The 20,029-nt window shown below is 40.3% G+C and overlaps 1 protein-coding gene across 6 annotated transcripts in view; it reads left to right on the top strand.

Annotated features, from left to right (window-relative positions):
• VPS13D (vacuolar protein sorting 13 homolog D) overlaps nucleotides 1-20,029 on the top strand; it is a 338,497-nt gene that overhangs the window by 43,399 nt on the left and 275,069 nt on the right. For all 6 annotated transcript variants that reach the window (XM_043991354.1, XM_043991352.1, XM_043991351.1 and 3 more), the window contains 5 exons: nucleotides 1,196-1,347; nucleotides 4,642-5,673; nucleotides 11,195-11,285; nucleotides 15,037-15,163; nucleotides 16,072-16,252. In XM_043991354.1, the coding sequence (XP_043847289.1) occupies nucleotides 1,196-1,347; nucleotides 4,642-5,673; nucleotides 11,195-11,285; nucleotides 15,037-15,163; nucleotides 16,072-16,252 (1,583 nt within the window). The remainder of the gene's footprint in view (nucleotides 1-1,195; nucleotides 1,348-4,641; nucleotides 5,674-11,194; nucleotides 11,286-15,036; nucleotides 15,164-16,071; nucleotides 16,253-20,029) is intronic.

Genomic DNA, 20,029 nt, shown 5'->3' with positions numbered 1-20,029 from the left:
GCATGAATGAGAGTAGCCCTGCTTCTGCTTAGACATCCTAGGGAAAGGTGCACACTATGGGGTGAGGGCCAGAGTGACTGACTTAGAATAAGAAGCTTTCAGTATACCTCCTTGTAGGAGTTTTAAAGTAGGTCCTTCTTGTTAACTTTATAAGGCTGCTAATACAGGTGATCTAGAATAGAATCTTATTTTGAATCCAATCAGACACCAAATGATTTGGTTTATTAATCTATATTATGACAGTTGGGTGACTTTTTTGTTTTAAGTAAATTTTAATGGATCTTTTTTTTAATCACCAGATTTTTTTCCTAGTATTTCTCCATACCTTTCCCAGAAAGTCATTCCATAGAACAAATAATATCTGTAAAGACAAGGAGGAAGAAAAAAAATCTGCAAAACCCAATGAGTTCATGGGAAAAGTCTGAAAATATATTCATTGTACCACATTTGGCACCTTTTTTCCTGACCTTTGTTTGCCCTGAGTCTTAGGTGTTAAATTTCCATTAAAAAATCCTGTATATGAACTTATAACTCCTTGCTGTAGAAGGTGGTCATATGAATAGAAGTTTGTAATAACACTCCCAATAATAATATAAGTGTAGGCTAATATTTACATTTATTTAGCAGCCTAGTATTTTAAAGTGCTTTTATATGTCTCTTAGTCAAGTACGAGTTATAAGAACATAAGTTCATAACCCCATAGGGTTTATAAATAGAAGGGATCTCAGAGATCATCTGGTCCAACCCCTTTATTTTATAGATGAGAAAATCAAGGCCTAGAGAGATTAACTGCCATCATGATACGCTTTGAAGCTAAGTAGTGTCAAGCAGCTCAGTTGGAGGTGGGTGAGATCTTAAAAGTGAGGGTGTCCTGATGCTGACACCACATCACGTGGCCTTGTACGTAGTTGGAACTTAATACTTATATATTTATTTCAGTTGATACCACCAAAGTGTTCATCCTTGTGCCAACTGACCGTGGTCTTTTATTGCTTCTAGACAGTAGGCCTGGCATGTACACCGCAGGTTGTTTTTGACTACAGTTTTCCAGCCTGTTACTTTTCTGAATAACCCTCACTTCTAGGCTATACTGCCCCGTGAGCCAAGTTAAACTCATGGCGACATTTAGTCATAAGTAACATTGAGTAGGGTAAAGTGTACCCTGTTGCTTTAAAAAGACACTCTTTTTTGTCAGCTTTCCACATTCTGAACAACACCACCATCCAATTTAAACTGGAAAAGATACCTATAGAGAGGGAATGTGAGCTAACCTTCACCCATTGCCCAGATGATGTGGGAACCTCAAGTATTATGAAGATTGAAGGAAAATTTGTTAATCCTGTTCAGGTAAAAACTTTTTCATTTCCAGGATATTTGCTTCATGATTTTAAATGACCACTGATAGTAATATCCCATTGTAGTGAATATTAGGACAGATTTCTGGCTGTAAGTAGTAAGTGATAGCACGAAGATTCTGCTGTCAGTGGATAACAGTTTATTAAATGCCTCCTCTGTGGCACGTGCTGTGCTCAGCTCCCTCCAGGAGCTTCCAATTTAATGGGCAAGAAAGCACGCAAACAGATAATGTATAAACACATCCTACATGGATAAATAGGCAATAATTAATGGAGGGAAAGCTGGAATTAAGAGGGATTGGGAAAGGCTTCCTTTGGCAGGTAGGAGGAAGGTATAAAAGCCCTGGAAAGATGGGAAACAGTTGTAGGTTATGAAAGGCTTTGAGTGCTAAGCAAAGCATGTTGTATTTGATCCTGGAGGCAGTAGGGAGCCGTGAGAGGATATTGAGTGGGGATGGGGTGGGAGTGCCTGGGATACTTGAGCACAGAGATGGAAGTTTAAACTGTAGGAACTGATGAGATCACCAAGTAAAGGTTGTTTTGATTTGCATTTTTTATTATTAGTAAACATTGTTTCATGTGGTCGTTAATTGCTTGTGATTCTTATTTTAAGGATTGTCTCTCTCCTTTGCTTTATTGGAGAATGGATTTTGGTCTTAAATATTTTTTTTTTGTGGGGCAGTGGGGGTTAAGTGACTTGCCCAGGGTCACACAGCTAGTAAGTATCACGTGTCTGAGGCCAGATTTGAACTCAGGTACTCCTGAATCCAGGGCCAGTGCTTTATTCATTGTGCCACCTAGCCGCCCCCTGGTCTTAAATATTTTACTAGTTGCTTTTATATATTTTGAATATCAGACACTTTTCATAGATATTTGATACAAGGATTTTCCCCAATTAAGTGCTTCCCTTCTTATACTAACTAGACTAATTTTGTTCATACAAAAGCTTTCTTATTTCATATATCTAACAAAATTATGTATTTTATTGTCATCTCCTCTATCCTTATTTAGTTAAGAATTTACTCTCCCTGATTGTGACAGGTCCTTGATCTGGTGCTCTTCTATTATATATGAATTTTAATATTCAGGTCCCATATTCATTCAATCAATGAACTTTTATTAAATGCCTACTAAGTGTCAGGTGCTGTGCTAATTTCTGGAGATACAAAAAAGAGGCAAAAGCAGTTCCTGCTCTCAAGGAGTTTATGGTCTAATGGGGAAAACAACGTTCAAACAAATGTGTGTGTGTGTGTGTGTGTGTGTGTGTGTGTATCAAACTATATGTAGAATAAATTGGAAATAATTAACAGAGGGAAGACACTAGAGTTAAGAGGGGTTGGGAAAGGCTTTTTGCAAAAGATCATATTTTAATTGGAACCTAAAGGAAGCCAAGGAAGTCAGTAGGTGGAGTTGAGGAACACTCTTCCTTCTTCTCTCTGCCTGCTTCCTTTAAGTCCCAATAAAATCCCACCTTCTACAGGAAGCCTTCCCTAACCTCTGAAATAGCTCTTTCCTCTTTTAATTATTTCCTAATTATCCCGTATAGGGCAACAAGTTGGCACAGTAGGTCAAGTCTTGGCCTGGAGTCAGAAAGACCTGAGTTCAAATCTGGCCTCAGACACTTACTAGCTATCTTACTAGCTGGCAAGTCTCTTAATCCTGTTTGGTAAAAGGAAAATGGCAAACCACTAGATGGAAAGGGCAAACCACTCCACTATCTTTGACAAGAAGATCCCACATGGGGTCACGAAGAGTTAGACATGACTGAACAACTAAACAACCACAGCTGTCCTGTATACCTGGTGTGTGGGGGTGTGTGTGGGTGTGTGTGTGTGTGTGTGTATACACATATAGATATAGTTTGTACATATTTGTACATATATCTTGTTTTGTATATATTTGCATGTTCTCTCTCCCATTAGATTGTGAGCTCCTTTATGGCAGGGAGTGTCTTTTGCTTCTTTTTGTATCCCCCATGCTTAGCATAATCCCTGGCCCATAGTAGGCACCTAATCAGTTAAGGAGAGAGTGATCAACAGTGTTAAAGGCTGCTGAGAGGTCAAAGAGAATGAAGATTGATAAAAGGCCATTGGATTTGGCAACTAAGAGATCATTATTAACTTTGGAGAGAATAGTTTTGGTGGAGTGATAAGGTTGGAGCCAGATAATAAGGGGTTAAGAAGAGAGTAAGAGGAGAGAACAGAAGAGATGTAGGATGGTACTTAGCAGGGATAGAAGGATTAAAGTTTTTTGAGGATGGGTGAGACATGGACCTGTTTGTAGGCAGTAGGGAATGAAACTGTAGACAGGAAGAGCTCAGAAATAAGCCATGAGTGGGCATGACAGGAGGTAATCTGTTGAAGGAAAAGGGATGGAATGGGAATGCTTGAACAAGGAGAGAGGTTGGCCTTGGTGAGACCAGGGTGAAGGAGGACATAGTAGCAGAAGGCTAGTGAGGGGTAGGAATCGAGAAAGAAGGGAGAGGAGGCAGTTCATGGGTGAACAGCCTCAATTTTTTCTGTAAAACATGAGGCAGTCAATCTTCAGTGTGAATTTTTTTTGTTACATAGTATAAGATGTTGGCCTGGATCTAATTTTTGCATGATTGCTTTCCATTTTTCCCAGTAATTCTTTTCCTTTCTTTTCTTTTCTTTTCTTTTCTTTTCTTTTCTTTCTTTCTTTCTTTCTTTCTTTATTTCTTTATTTCTTTCTTTCTTTCTTTCTTTCTTTCTTTCTTTCTTTCTTTCTTTCTTTCTTTCTATCTTTCTTCCTTCCTTCCTTCCTTCCTTCCTTCCTTCCTTCCTTCCTTCCTTCCTTCCTTCCTTCCTTCCTTCCTTCCTTCCTTCCTTCCTTCCTTCCTTCCTTCCTTCCTTCCTTCCTTTCTTTCTTTCTTTCTTTCTTTTTGTGAGGCAATTGGGGTTAAGTGACTTGCCTAGGGTCACACAGCTAGTAAGTGTCAAGTGTCTGAGGTCTCATTTGAACTCAGGTCCTCCTGACTCCAGAGCCGGTGCTCTATCTACTGCGCCACCTAGCTGCCCCAATTCTTTTCAAATAGGAAATTATTTCCTTGGTAATTTATGTTTTAGGGTTTGTTGTATATTGTATTGTTTAATTATTTTTAATTCATTGTTGTCTAGCCCATTACATTAATCTACTTTTTCTGTTCTTCACTTACAATATAGTTACAATAACTTTTATAGAAGCAGTACTGTAAGAATTCTCAGAAATGTTCACTTCAGCTTAAATATGGGAGAAACTGAGTAATTGTCTATCTCTTCAAATGCAGGTGGTGTTGGCAAAACACGTATATGAGCAAGTTCTACAAACATTGGACAACCTAGTCTACAGTGAAGACTTAAATAAATTTCCCACCAATTCTACCTCATTGCCTAGCCCTAATTCTCCTCTTCCTTCCCTTAGTGCTGGTGGTGAGCCCTGTGTTGAACGGAAGGAGAATGGATTGTTTAGCCATTCTAGCTTTTCCAGTACTTCTCAGAAGTCCTTGTCTGTGAGGGAAGTAAAATCCTTCACACAGATCCAAGCCAACTTTTGTATTTCAGAGCTTCAGGTTCAGTTGAGTGGAGATTTGACCTTAGGAGCCCAAGGTCTTGTGAGCTTAAAGTTTCAAGATTTTGATGTTGAATTTAGTAAAGACCATCCTCAGACTTTGTCCATTCAGATTGCTTTGCGCTCTTTGCTGATGGAAGACCTTTTGGAGAAGAATCCAGACTCAAAGTATAAGAACCTCATGGTATCTCGAGGAGCTCCCAAACCATCTAGCTTAGTGCACAAGGAATATCTTTCCCAATCTTGCCCCTTAGTATCCAATGTAGAGTATCCTGACATGCCCCGGTCTCTACCTTCCCACATGGAAGAAGCTCCAAATGTCTTTCAGTTGTACCAAAGGCCCACCTGCACATCTCGGAAAAAGCAAAAAGAAGACAAAAGCAAAGATTATCCCTTGACCCCGCCTCCTTCTCCAACTGTGGAGGAACCGAAGGTCTTTTGTGGAAAGAGTAAATTTGATGACTCTTTGGTCCACATCAATATATTTCTTGTGGACAAGAAGCACCCTGAGTTTTCTTCTTGCTATAATCGAATCAACAGGAGTGTTGATGTTGATTTTAACTGCCTTGATGTGCTGATCACTCTGCAAACTTGGGTGGTAATATTAGACTTCTTTGGAATTGGTTCCACTGCAGACAATCATGCAATGAAGACAGAGCCTACAGACATTCAGCAGACAGTAAAGTCAGAGTCCAGCACTGTGCTCGAGGCTGATGTCCAGGATCCGGTTAACACCAAGCTGGATCTCAAGGTATTTGAGCTTCCTCTGTCTCTTTCAGGTTCTGAGGAGCAGAAGGGAATAGTGAATGGCAAGCATTCTTCTCCATCTTTATTTGAAGTTAGCAGTGTTTTACATTGACTCTGGGAAATACCTGTACTTTTAAAAAAGTTTCTTGCTTTGGCCCATGTTGCCACTGTCATCTCCTTGGAGGCCTTTAAGTGAAGGACAGACATTATTTGTGCTGTGTTATAATTGTAGCTCTGTCTGGTGCCAGGGGAATGCTACTCTGAGCCCCCAGATTCCATGTGACTTCATTATTACTGAACTATTGGTTAACACTCAGTCTGCTCAATTTTAGATCAGTCAGTCAGTCAGCAAGTGTTAAGTACTTACCATCTGCCAGACACTCTGCTGGGCTCTTGGGGGGGTCACAGATACAGAGAAGGAGACAATCCCTTCTGCCAAGGAGCTGATGCTATAATGGGGCAACAAGTACACATAAACATATGCTGAGCGTCTGTTAAATACAAGGCAGATGAGGAGGAAGGGAAGGAGGGAGCCACCGCTTGGGGGAGTCAGTTAAAGCTTCGTGCAGAAGATGACCCTTGAGCTACATTTTAAAGGAAGACAGGGACTCTAAAATGGAGATGAGGAGGAAAGACATTCCAAAATAATAGTCTCGTTATTTCTGACACTTTGATATTCATAGAAAGGTGTTTTTTATTGTTTTTAAGGATTTAATGATTAATTTGGTTTTACATCAGAGTTGTTTCCATATAAACACCCTCACACACACTCTTCCTCACAGTGTTCTGTTGTATCTAAGACAAAACAGGTAAGCCAAATGATACAGTGGCTCTGATGTATCTAACATTCTACACCCATAGTTCCCTACTTCAACAAAAGGAAGAAAATAACATAATTTTCAAAAAAAACCACACCTGAAAACATACAATTATAGATCATAACATTTTAGAGCTGGAAGTGCCCTAATGGTCCTCTAATCTAACCTTTGCCGGTCTCTTGGGTAATTGATTGAGGTGGTGAGGTGGCAAGGTGGATAGGGTTGGCCTTGGAATCAGGAAAATTCGAGTTTGAAGTCTGCCGCAGACATTTACCAGCTGTGGACAAATCTCATCACTTCTGCTTCAGTTTCCTCATTTGTAAAATGAGGATAATAAGAGCACATACCACAGGGTTATTGCAGGATCAAATGAGTTGTCGATGTAAAGCTCTTTGCAAACCTTAAAATCTCTGCATAAATGTTAGCTGTTTTTATTGTAAATGAGTTTTTACTTCCACCTTATTCTACAAGTAGAATTCAAGTGCTAAAGCAAATATAATCCGACTCACAAAAGACTTTTTAGCTACAACTATAAAGAAGAGAAGTTCTTGGAATACAATATTCAAAAAGGCAGAAAAATTAAAACATACGACCAAAATAACTTTTTAAAAATTAAGTTAAATTAAAAAAAATTTTAAAACCCCACCGAGAATAACACTCTACAAAACTGAGTATAATCCTACAAGGAAAAAGATTTTGGTTATGAGACTTCTGGGAGTTTCTATTTTGTGATTTCTTTCAGAAGGTGGAATATTTTTGTTTTCCCCTTTCCTTCTGGTTCTAATAGATTTAGACAATTTTTGTTTAAAATTTTTATATGCTATCAAGAGCTTTTTTTTGGTCACATTTTTCATACTTATACTTATTCTTGTGGTTCTGTCAATCCATAGCATTTCTTCATTTGGTTTGGCATTTTCTTCTGCTTATTTATCTCCAGCTTTGATTTTCTTGATTGAGAATTTGTGCTTGGGGCAGACCCTGCCCCTTCCCACACTCTTAAATGTTATGGGCAGGCTTGACTTAGTTCTTGGTAGTGGCAAAGACTAGTTCCCACTCTCTGCAGGTGTGTCTGGGTTTTGGTTCATTCTCTGTGGCTCAGAGTAGGAGTTGTTCTTATTCACATCCCTGTCTTCTTTTCTTTATGTAGTCCCAGACTTGAATTTGGCTCTGTCTCTCTCAGTGACATGGATGGGGTCCGGTAGGATATCAGTAGCTCTTTTAGCAGACCTCCTGCTTGACCTAAGATATTTACTTCCCAGCTGCTGTCCTGGCCTTTTCTCTTGTAGCTCAGGTATGGGCCACTTATCTCCTGTGCAGGATGCAGGTACACATAAACATATGCTGAGCAACTATGAAGTTAGTAAATAGACTCCCCAGTGGTTGGGGGAGTCAGTTAAGGCTTCGTGCAGAAGATGACCCTTGAGCTGCATTTTATTTATTTATTTGTTTGTTTGTTTGTTTAAAATTTTTTTGGGGGGGGGGTGAGGCAGTTGGGGTTAAGTGACTTGCCCAGGGTCACACAGCTAGTAAGTGTTAAGTGTCTGAGGTCGAATTTGAACTCAGGTCCTCCTGACTCCAGGGCCAGTGCTCTATCCACTGTGCCACCTAGCTTCCCTGAGCTACATTTTAAAGGAAGGCAAGGACTCTGTAAGATGGAGATAAGGCAGAAAGACCTTCCAAAATAATAGTATTGTTATTTTTGACACTTTGATATTCATAGAAAGGCTTTTGCCCTGCAATGACTTAGGTGCTGGCAGCCTGGAGGCTGTGCTGCATGGGTGCTGGTCTCGTTCTTCCCTTGGCTGTGTTCAGATGTGGGATGCTCTGGTCTGGCACTGTCTCCAGCTGGGGAGGCTTTTTGCCTACCCTGCCTTGCCTTCACTCAGCACTGCTGCAGGTTTCTGGTAGTCTTCCTGTATAGCTCTGGACCAGATGGCAGAGTTTATGTCCATTTTCTTTGATATTCTTTACCATTGTTGCATCCACTATGTTTTTAGGTGTTTTTTTTTTAATTTTTTTTTTTAGTGAGGCAATTGGGGTTAAGTGACTTGCCCAGGGTCACACAGCTAGTAAGTATCAAGTGTCTGAGGCCGGATTTGAACTCAGGTACTCCTGACTCCAGGGCCGGTGCTCTATCCACTGCGCCACCGAGATGCCCCTATCCGCTATCTTTTAAAGAGCTTTTCTGAATTGTTTGTCAGGGTTCTAGGCTCCTCTAGATGCTACCCCATCACCATCTGGCCAGAACCCCATACCACTTCTTTTGATATGAATTGTTACTAGCAACAGTTGAGCTGCTTTATCTAAAATGATACAATGCATGTAAATCCCTTATAAATTTTAAAGTAGCTTATCAATGTTAGGTGTGGCTATATGAGGATCCTAAGTCATAGTTCTGTGAGCAGCAAGGCAGAATTATTGAAATCCATTTCCATCTATCTCTAATTCTCTCTGTCAACTCCATTTCTGCTCCCCCTCCCCCACTTATATCTGTTCTGTCTTTTCTTTCTGTCATCCTTTCTCATTTTTCACTAGATGGCATTTCTTTAGAAGCAGCCCTTGTTGATGGAGGGAAAATAACATTTCATTTGGATGCTTTTGCAATGCTCCAGGGCCTCTGGCCTTTTAGGTTAATAAGGTACATGAGGTTTCTGAAGCCACCACAGTTGATGGTCTTGGTTGTCTTGTTTGCTCCTTTGATCATGTTCTTCATATACCCATAACAGCGAGTTTCATTACTTCCTTGGACTTTGAAATTGAGTGTTTAACTTGACTTCATCTATTCTGCATATAATTGCTTCTACAGGGGAACTGCATCAGACCTATCCAGATTAGTCAGGAGACTTGAAGAAAGCATTTCTAGTCAGTTTTGGTATTTTTAGAATATATGTCATTTTTTTTAAGGACAGGTAGATTCTAAGTGACTGCTGAGATTATTTTTTTCTAACACTGATCTTTGATAAAGATCCTTTCATTTTGGATAGGCCATCTATGGCATGATTATGCCACTCAGTGAATTCATGTTTCTTCCTTTCTTCTCCCCCTCCCTATCTAAACTTCCCTTAATATGTTTCTTTGTTCTTCCCACTGTCTTCTGCCTTTCTCTTCTCTCTCATCCCCTTTCAATTTTCATTTCTTTCTTGTCCTCCATTTTGTCCCCTTCTCAACCATTACAGTGCAATAGTTTCACTGTTCAACACCCTGGGCAAAAGAGGCTACTGACCCCTGCTTCAGCAAATTCTAAATACATTGTCATTATCTCTTTGGAGGATTTTAAATGTTGCTTTGACAAAAGTAATTATTTTTAAAGCTAGCTTTTTGGTGTGTATTCAGAATGTTGGTTTTTTAATTTTCATTTATCATTGAAGAAAAAACCCAATGCTGTAGGAGGCTCAGGAAAGGGTTCCTGCCAGTGTTGCTTGAGCCAAGTGTTGAAGAAAATGAGGGATTGTATGATGTGGAAATGAGGAAGGAAGTGAGTTTTAGACATGGGGATCACCAGTGCAAAGGCACATAGATGAAAGATGAAGTATTGTGTGTGAGGAAGACTGTGGATTGCAGAAAGGGAATAATTTATAATGAACTTAGAAAGGTATTTGGAGCCAGGTTGGGAAGGGCTTTACTACCCCAAAGAAGAGTGTCTATTTAATCCTACAAGCAATAAAGTCATTAGATTTTATTGAATAGAGGAATGACATTATCAGATCTGCAGTTAAGGAAAATCACTTTGGTGATTGTTTGGAAGATGGATTGGAATGGGGAGATTGTTGAAGCAGGGAGACAAATTAGGAGGCCCTTCAAAGGTCCAGACAAAAGGTAATGGGGCCTAAACTAAGGTGGAGGCTTTGTGAGTAGTGAGAACTTAAAAATCTCTTGAAGATATGGATGGTGGATATAATCCCGAGTTAGAGTTAAATGAGACATGAGTGTCAATAGGACTTGAAGACCAGGGATTTAAGAGTAGAGGACAGTGTTGAATCAAACTGATTAACTCTAGAGTTAAAATGGGGAAGGGAGAAAAGTGAAGTCATATCTTGGCTGATGGCATGGGAGAAGCCTGAGGAGTATAATGGCTGAAGAGCTTGGTGAGGCCAAAGAATAGGTTTAGGAGGGTTAAGGCATAGTGAGAGATGGAATGATAGGAGAGTATCGTTTAGAGGAATGTAAATCACTCCCAGCATTTGCCTACCATATTTTGTCATCTTTGCCAGTTTGCTTGGGTGTGAGGTAAAACCTCAGAGATATGTTTGTTTATTCTCTTGTTAGTGATTTGGTGAAATCATTGGAGACCGACTCTTGGTCTTCATGTATTTTCGTTAATTCTGCATATATCTTAATCATCAGAACCTTTATCAGAAATATTTGATGCAAATTTTTTTTTTCCCAATTGACCACTTTCCTTCTTATTCTAGTTGGCTTTGCTTTTTATTCTTGCAAAAGTCTTTCAGTTTCATTTGCTAATTGACTCTTTGGGTGAGGATGTAGCATAGCAGCAGTAATGCTGAGTAGGAATGAAAAGTTCATATTCAATTCCTTTCTTCCCATTTCTACCACCGGATCAGGGTTTGGAACAAATGAAGTTGATAGTAATATTATTAGAAGTTATAATTTTCAGAGTTACTTTTTTTCGCTGAAAGATGTGTTTTTTTTCCTCTTTCATTTTCATTCATATTGATCATTTTTTTGCTTTCTCTTTTGCTTTCCTAGGTTCATTCACTTTCTCTTGTGCTGAATAAGACTACCAGTGAGTTGGCCAAAGCAAATGTGTCCAAGTTAGTGGCTCATCTGGAAATGATTGGTAAGGACATTTTGTGGGTGAACCTTTCATAAAATGGCAAAGGCTTTAGTATTCTAATCATAAATCTAGTTGGCAACACAGGGTGATAGCTGGATTGATGACTTGAAGGCAACACAGGGTGATAGCTGGATTGATGACTTGAATTGATTATGGTTATAGGCCTAGCTGTAATCCATTGGGAAATGCCATTCGGGTAGAAAAAGAATGCATACTTACTAGTGGCATTTTCTACCTTGGAATATATTCTTCTGCATGTATAAGTTACATCGATGCATTGGGTAAATGCATTGTACAGGGGTTTAGCATGTGAATTAGACACAATTCCTTTCCTTGTGGATTACATAGTAACAGGAAAGATAAGAGGTGTTATCAATAGCAAAGGAAAGGATGGCCTAGAAATTAAGCTTGAGCATTTTACAACTTGTTTCTCTTCATCGGGAAAAGATTCCTAGGAAAGTTGGACTTTCCGGTAAGTGGGACAAAATTCAGGGATCAGGAAAGAGGTGCCTGTTGCAAGCAGTGGCTTTCTCTTCTTTAACCCATGAGTCATGGGAGTCTGATACAGAAACTGGTGCTGCACTGTGAGGGAGATGGAAGCTCTGCCGTAGTTGGGTGGATGGAATTCTTACTGAGCCTTTTGTATGGACACTTGCATTTGTACTGAACAGAACTGGTGAATCTCAGGGCTGGGGTCCTGCAGGACTGGAACAGAAATGACCCTGTGGAGTGGGTCACTTAGCTCCCTTAGGGCTCCAGATGCCATCTAGCCTGCCTGCTGGAGAGTCCCCTCTGCAGTGTCTCTAACACATGGTCATCCAGCCTTTGCTTAAGGTCCTCTTGGTGAAAGGCAGCTCCTTACCTCCACTTTCAGTTAACTAATTCAGTCAGTCAGTCAGTCAGCAAGCACTTAGTAAGCCCTTGCCATACACTGAATACTGTGCCAAGAGATGGGAATTTTTTTAAAGTTAAAAAAAAAATTCTGACCCCCAAGGAGTTCACATTCTGAAGGAGGAGACCATGTAATAACGGTGACAGTAAGAACAATAGCAGCCACTAGCATTTATACAGTGTTAATTTAAGGTTTGCAAAGTGCTTTGCATATATCTCATTTGATCTTCACTGCAGCCCTGGGAAGTAGGTGCTATTATTATCCCCATTTTTACAGATGAGGAAACTGAGCCAATCAGAGATTAAGTGTCTTGCCCCGGGTCACACGGCTGTCTGAGACGAAGTCAGGTCTTCCTGACTCCAAGTCCAGTGCTCTGAGCCATTGTGCTTCCTGGCTGCCTTATGTAAATAACATTAAACAACTATTTAATTATAAAATATGTAATAAAGTATAGCTGTTTATTAATCTCAGTGCGGAGGGCACTAGAAACTGGGGAAGGGAGAGGCCTACTGCAGAGTCCTTTCATTGAGTCTTGTAGGAAAGCAGGGAAGCTTTGAGGTGGGATTGACGAGGGAGAATGCCTGAGCATGAGGGGCAGACAGGCAGTGCGCAGGCCCACGGGGGCATAGAGAGCTTCATGTGGGAAACATGGAAGGATGTAGTGTTTGTTGTAAGTCAAACTGAAATCAGATTCATTGTAGCCTTCCCTCTGCCCCTTGTTCTGCCCCCTCAGATGAAGCAGAACACGTCCTGTCCCTCTTCCAGTTAGTGTGAAGTGCTTACCATGGGCCAGGCATTATGCTCTAAAGTTAGGAAAAACCAGACCAAGCACCATTAGGGCAGCTGCCATGGATCTCCCGAGTCTTCTGTTCTCCAGGATAAACATTCCCACTTCTTTCAGCCAGTCCTCAGATGGCAAGATCTGGAGGCCTATCACCATTCTGCTTTTCTCCTCTGGATGCTCTCGTTCTTAGGTGTGCCATTCCTAGAATGTGGTACCCATCACTCTGGAGAATGCCCCAGAATCGATCAGATGAGGGCAGAGTACATCAGGACTGCCGCTGCTCTTGTTCTGAAAACACTGATTTTCAGTTTTTTCATGCTCTTGTGTAAAAGATGAAGAAATGTGGGCTGGAGAATAATATAGTTAAGTACATCCAAAACTGGTTGGACCATTGAGTGCTTATTAAGGGTTTGATGCCATGAGGAAAAGTGTGGTACAGTGGAAAGAATCCTGGCTCTTTGGTCAGGAGCCCTGCCTCCACATTCCGCTTTGGGCAGGTCCCTTAACCTGCCTTGGCTTTGCTTTTCCCATCTGTCAGATGAATGAGTTAGAGTTGAGGGCCACCTCTGGATCTCTCAGCCTATATTTTGCAAAGTGGCCTTTCATGGAATGCTTTGGGGACCTGAGTTTGGCCCTGTTATCAGTGCCGACAACACAGCATTTGAATGATTAGATAACATTTTTTGTTGTTGTTTAGTCATCTCAGCCTGATTCTCCATGATTCCATTTAGGGTTTTCTTGGAAAAGGCATGAGTGGTTTTCCATTTCCTTCTCCAGTTCATTTTACAGATGAAGAAACTGAGGCAGATAGGTTAAGTGACTTGTCCACTAGTAAGTATCTGAGGTTGGATTTGAACTGAGGTCTTCCTGATTCCAAGCCCTCTTCTCTATCTATTGTGCCACCTAGCTGCCTTAGTTAATACTTTAGGCAGGACCCCAAAACATCTTGATGGACTAGAACATTAGATTGACTCTACCAAGATGAAATTTAGTAGGCATACATATAGTCTCAAACATGTGTTCAAAAAATCAGCATAAGTATTTGATGGAAAATATTGTCTAGTCGTTTTATCTGATGTAGCTGTGGGGTGTTTAGTGGATGGCAAGATTACTGAGGTATCAGTGTGCTGTGGCAGTCATAATTCCCAATGGGATGTTAGACTGGAAGAGAAGTCTGTCGTTCAGGACTAGGGGATGATAATCTTGCTGTGCTCTGCCTGCTCAGACTGCCTAAAGTGCTGTATTGTAGGAAGGACCCTGCTTAGCCGGAAAGTATCCCAGGAAGGGTGTGGTTAGAAGCTTTAGTCCTACTTTAGAAGACTCAATTGAAGGAACTGGAGATGTTTAATCTGGAGGAAATGAGATTCCGGGGGAGCACGATAGTTATCATGAAGTACTTGGAAGTGGGAGAGAGATTAGACGTGTTCTCCTTGGCCCAGGAAGTTAGAACATAGGACAATTGGTGGAAGGTACAAAGAAGTCAATTTAGGCCTATACCACAACAAGCTCCCAAATGATGGGAGCTATCCTAATTTAAATGGCCACCTTCGATCATGCGGTAGCAGTGAGGGCCACCTCCTTGAAGGTTTTCCAGCCAGGGCTGGATGAGTAAATGCTTCTGGAGTGTACTGAGAGGAGATTCTTATTCACTTATGGGTGGGCTCAGTGGCTACCAAGTTTCTTTCTTTTTTTTTTGGTGGGGCAGTGAGGGTTAAGTGACTTGCCCAGGGTCACACAGCTAGTTAAGTGTCAAGTGTCTACGGCTGGATTTGAACTCAGGTCCTCCTGAATCCAAGGCCAATGCTTTATTCACTGCACAACCTAGCTGCCCCCCTCCCCCAGTTTCTTTTCAGAGTAAAATCTAGACAAAGATAACAAAGTCAAAATCGCATGAGTGTTATGGGTTGTTGGCTCATCAGGCTCTCAATTCCCTATAGCTTAGTGAGCCATCAGTGTCTTATGGCAGCTTAAATCTCATTGACATTGTACTTGACTGTTCACCAAATGCTTTCTTCATTATAGCCCTGTGAAACAGATCAATACTGACCAGTCATTTATTCTTTCTTTCTCATCCTTAGAGGGAGATCTTGCTTTACAAGGAAGTATCGGGAGCTTGTCTTTAAGTGACCTGACTTCTCATGGAGAGTTCTACCGAGAGAGGTTCACTACCAGTGGAGAAGAAGCTCTCATCTTCCAGATATTCAAGTAAAATGATTCATTCTTTTCTTGTTTGGGACTTTCCCCATAATTGTGCATTGTCCCAAATTGTTGCTTGAGCTAAAAAATTTAAAGACGTTGCATTTTTAAAATGTTTTGGAGGCTGGACCATTTTTACTTTTAAAGTGGCTCAGTCCCATTTATGAGGAGGCCTGTATTACACCGAATCACATTAAAATGAAACTCCTTTTAAGTGGGTCATGCTGGAATGTAATGTGGGAAATTTAAATGGTCTCCACCTCTGTGATGACTGAAGCAGACTTTGCTCTGAAGGAAATTTCAAAGACCCTCCTCCAGACTTTCCCCATTTCTGTCCATTTCTGAGAGTTTAGTAATGACAGCGATAACATTTATGTTGTGCTATTAGGTTTTAAAAGCACCTTACTTTTATTTGCTCATTTATTCCTTACAGCTACTCTGGGAGAGGAGTGCTGTTATTATCCCCAGATGAGGTCACTGAGGCTAAGGGAAGTTCATTGATTTTTTTTCCAGGGTCACACACTTCAGTCAGTATATGAGGCAGGGTCTTTGCAACTCTTGAGTTTAGTGCTCTGTCCACCATGCAAAGCGTCTCTACTTACATTTATTATACCATAATACCCTAGGTTGGAGAAAAGTTGATGCATGTGTGGAGATGTCTTTTGGATGTTAATATTTCAGTTAGAGTCAGGAGTGAATTCTGCCTCCCAGTCTAGTGGCCTAGGTACTATACCAGATTGTCCTACTGCAGGGATCCAGGATAGAAAAGTCATGTTGGAATTTGCTTTCTAAAATGCAGTACTGAGTTCCATTTTAATGGTTAAAGATATGGATAGTGTGGCTCTGAATTGACCTAAGCGGTTTATAGCCAACATAGTTTGTTCATCGTGGATTCCCATTTCTATCACTTTTCCTAGATATGGGCGGCCTGACCCATTGCTCCAAAGAGAGCATGACATTCGAGTGAACCTCCAGATGGCGTCAGTGCAATACGTCCACACTCAGCGCTTTCAGGCAGAGGTGGTGGCCTTCATTCAGCATTTCACTCAGTTGCAAGATGTCCTAGGACGCCAGAGAGCTGCTATTGAGGGGCAAACGGTAAGGTCTTCTGCCAGGCGTATGGCTCTTTGAATAAGACTTCTTATTCCCCTTTTAAGAACCAGGCTGGACATTTTCACCGGCATAGTAGTCATGATATCATGTTTAGTTTAGTTTTTTTTTTATTTCATTTTTAATTTATGGAATAGAACCAGCATTTCCATAACCTGGTACAATAAAAAAGATGATTGCATGCTATGTACAATTCCATCTAAACATAGAACAAAATTGTCATGTAAAATTATTTTTTTTCCTTGCTTCCCCTCCATGCCAGCCCTAGAGAAGGTTACCATTAGACACACATATTCATATACATACATATGTATATAAAATTATTCTATACATACTTAACAGTTCTTTCTCTGGATGCAGAGAGCATCTTTCTTCATATGTCCTATACAGTTAATTTGGATATTTATAATAAATTTAAAAAACTTTATTTGTTCCAAGTTAATCTTAAAACAATATTGCTATTATTGTATACAGGGTTCTTGGCTTTGATCTTCATTATTTCATGCAAGTCTTTTCATGTTTTTCTAAAATCATTGAGCTCATCATTTCTTATAGCACAGTAGTATTCCATCACAATCATATACCACGACTTGTTCAGCCATTCCCCAAATATATCATCTTTAATAATGTTTACTCTCTGGAACATTTTTTTAAATTACATATATTTTTCTATCAGCCAAAATCCTCCTTTCCCTCCCACCCTCCACTCTCTAATTGAGAAAGAAAAACAAAACTCCTGTATAACACTCCTTTTTCAAATAACTGGCAGAAATCTTACTGTAGCTGAATTATTTGCTTGTGCTGTCCCTCTGTTGCTTATCTCAGTGAACCCTGCCCATAGCTTATTGGTACATAGTATGCATATTGTTTCTCCATTAGACTGCAGGCTTCTCCAGAGCTGGGGCGATATTTGACCTTTCTGTATATCCCCATTGTACTATTCAGTACAGTGGCTGGCACACAGTATGAAGACTTGTGGACAACCATTTATACCCTTTGTGATTTTATGGATAGATGGAGATTCCTTTACCTTCTATTCTTAGAGTGTACCCTGGAGCCCTGAGAGGTGAAGGAAGCTGCCCAGGGCTCATGTGGCTGGGGTGCATGTCTGACATCAGCTAGAGCGGGACTTTTCTTGGCTTCGAGGTTTGTTCTTGCTCTTATGTGGGAAACACATACCATCTCTGTGACTGAAGAAGAAACAGGAAATCTTGAGTGAATATGACATACCTGTGTATAAGAAGATGCGTTCTCTGGTCTGCTGACATTTGGGCCTTATAGGGGAGCTTCTTCCCTAGCAAACTATTCTGAGGAATACACCTATCGTAATGACAGAATTCCATTATATGGTAATGTAATTCTCTGTAGACTAAAACTTGCTACAACTGGTGATCTGTATGTATGTGTGTACATACACATGCAGGTATACTATGTGTGTGTACATGTGTGCACATGTGATGTATATATGCCTGCGTGTATTGCACATGCATGCATATATGTTTACATCACAAGTAGTAGCGAGTGTTAGTCTACAGAAAATACGTATAAATTATGACCCTATTATATTATCTGTTATCTTACATACATATATTATATTTTTATACACACATATATACCTATGTACATATTTAGTATATACACACACATTTATATCATCATCCTTGTAGTTTTTAAATATTCATGTATATAGTAACAGATTATAGCGCTTTAAGGTTTGCAGTAGACTTTACATACTTACCTCATTTGATCTTCACAGAATCTCTGAGGTCATATTTGTTTGTACACACATATACATAAGGTATAAGGATGATTTCAATAGCATCTTATTGTATTGTATGGGGATCAGTTGGGTCAGGGAATAAGCCACTAATGCCTTGCCAAAGGACTGAGTTTAGCTGTGAGTGGTGAGATGAGGAGAGGTGTTAGATTAGTCTTTCAAATCTTGCTTTATCAAATTATGAAAGGGAGGAAATGAAGGACTCCTGTTCTTCTTCTCATGCTAAATTTTGATTAGTCTTTCCCTGGGTTTTGAAGAAAGACTGATCTTCTCAAGAATCTATAATCCCAGCAGGTTCACTGAGTCTGATTTTCAGAGAGTTAAAGAAGTGGGATTTTTTTTGTTGGTCAGATTAATGGGGTGGGCATTTCCGTGGGGCAGTACATAAAGCACCAGGCCTGGAGTGTCAGGGTAACCTAAATTCAAATCCAGCCTCAGACACTTATTGACTCTGTGATGCTGGGCAAGTCGCTTAACCCTGTTTGCCTTAGTTTCCTCATCTATTAAATGAGTTGGAGATGGAAATGACAAACCACCCAGTATCTTTGCCAAGAAAACCCCAAATGGGATCATGAAGAGTCAGTTACAACTAGAACAACTGAAACAACAACAATAGATTAGTAGGGTCTTTTTGAAGTTTCATTCTGTTTTCTTTAATTTGGCACTGATTATTGGTGGTATCAACTAGTTAATCTCTTACAACTGGTCTTATTTGTCCTCCTGGTTTCTTAGATATCTATAAATAATAGTTAATAGCCATTGATGATTTAGAATATTATATTAAGCTAAAAAGATAATCAATTCTATCTAATCTGACTTAGCCTGAGAAATATACAAATCAGGACTTCTGGTCAAGATGGCTGTCTGAATGGAGATAGGCTGCCCATTTTCCTCATACCTAGTCTCACAAAACCTGAAATTCCCAGCAGAGCAAATAATGATTAAGAAATCTAGTGAGAGGGGGAGCTAGGTGGCACAGTAGATAAAGCACCAGCCCTGGATTCAGGAGAGCCTGAGTTCAAATCTGGCCTCAGACACTTGACACTTACTAGCTGTGTGATCCTGGGCAAGTTACTTAACCCTCATTGCCCTGCCCCCCCCCCCAAAATTTATTGAGAAACTACAGCAAGTGACTTCTACCCCAGAATTATACAAAAAGATAGCCAGAAACCAGTAGGCGATGGGAAAGGGGTCTACCAGCAGAGTGAGCACCAGTGAAGGCGTAAGCCTGAAGCTTCTAGTGTAACCAGAAGAGGACTAGAAATATGTGCAGGCTGTGGAATTCTTTCTTTGTAGACAGCAGAAGTGGAGAGTTTCTCAAAGAAATCCCCAGGTTGAATGTAAATTACACTGGGACCCTTAGAAGCCTTAGGGAGCCAAAGCAACCATTGCAAGCACAATTTGGTCCGGGGCCTCCTCTGGCTCTGAAGTCCCTGGAATCCTGTTCTGAGATCCCACAGATGGTGTTGAAGATCCAAGTTCTGAACCTCAAAGATCTCAGGGGGCCTAATTTGAGGAGGTGGGGGAGAAGTTAGCATAGTAATTCAGGGACCCAGGAGTGAGACCAAGCAGTACTGACCTGAAAGAACACCAGAATGGAGCCTAGCCATTCTGGAACTAGGGCTGGAGAGATGAGAGATGAGTAAACCAGTGTACGAAAGAATATTCTAAGTCAAGGGGGATTCCTACTACTCCCCCCAAAGAAGGAGAGAGTAATTTTGTAATAATTTGAAGCAGAAACTCAAAGGAAGAAATAGATATTCCACAAGGAGTATGTAAATATCTAAAAGAAATGAAGCAACAAATGAAAAAATAAAGTAAAAGCTCCGGAGTATATTGGAAGGAGAATAAATAGCTTAGAAGAGAAAGTGGTGAGCTTTATCCAATGTAATTGACTTTCCAAAAACTAGCTTAGAGCAAACATCAGTTACTCCATGAAACATCAAGAAATATTAGAACAAAATTAAAAGATGAAAAAAATAGAATAT

This window comes from Dromiciops gliroides, chromosome 3 (genome assembly GCF_019393635.1).
Source record: "Dromiciops gliroides isolate mDroGli1 chromosome 3, mDroGli1.pri, whole genome shotgun sequence".
NCBI classification, from domain to species: Eukaryota; Metazoa; Chordata; class Mammalia; order Microbiotheria; family Microbiotheriidae; genus Dromiciops; species Dromiciops gliroides.
This window is presented reverse-complemented; position numbering and strand designations above follow the sequence as displayed.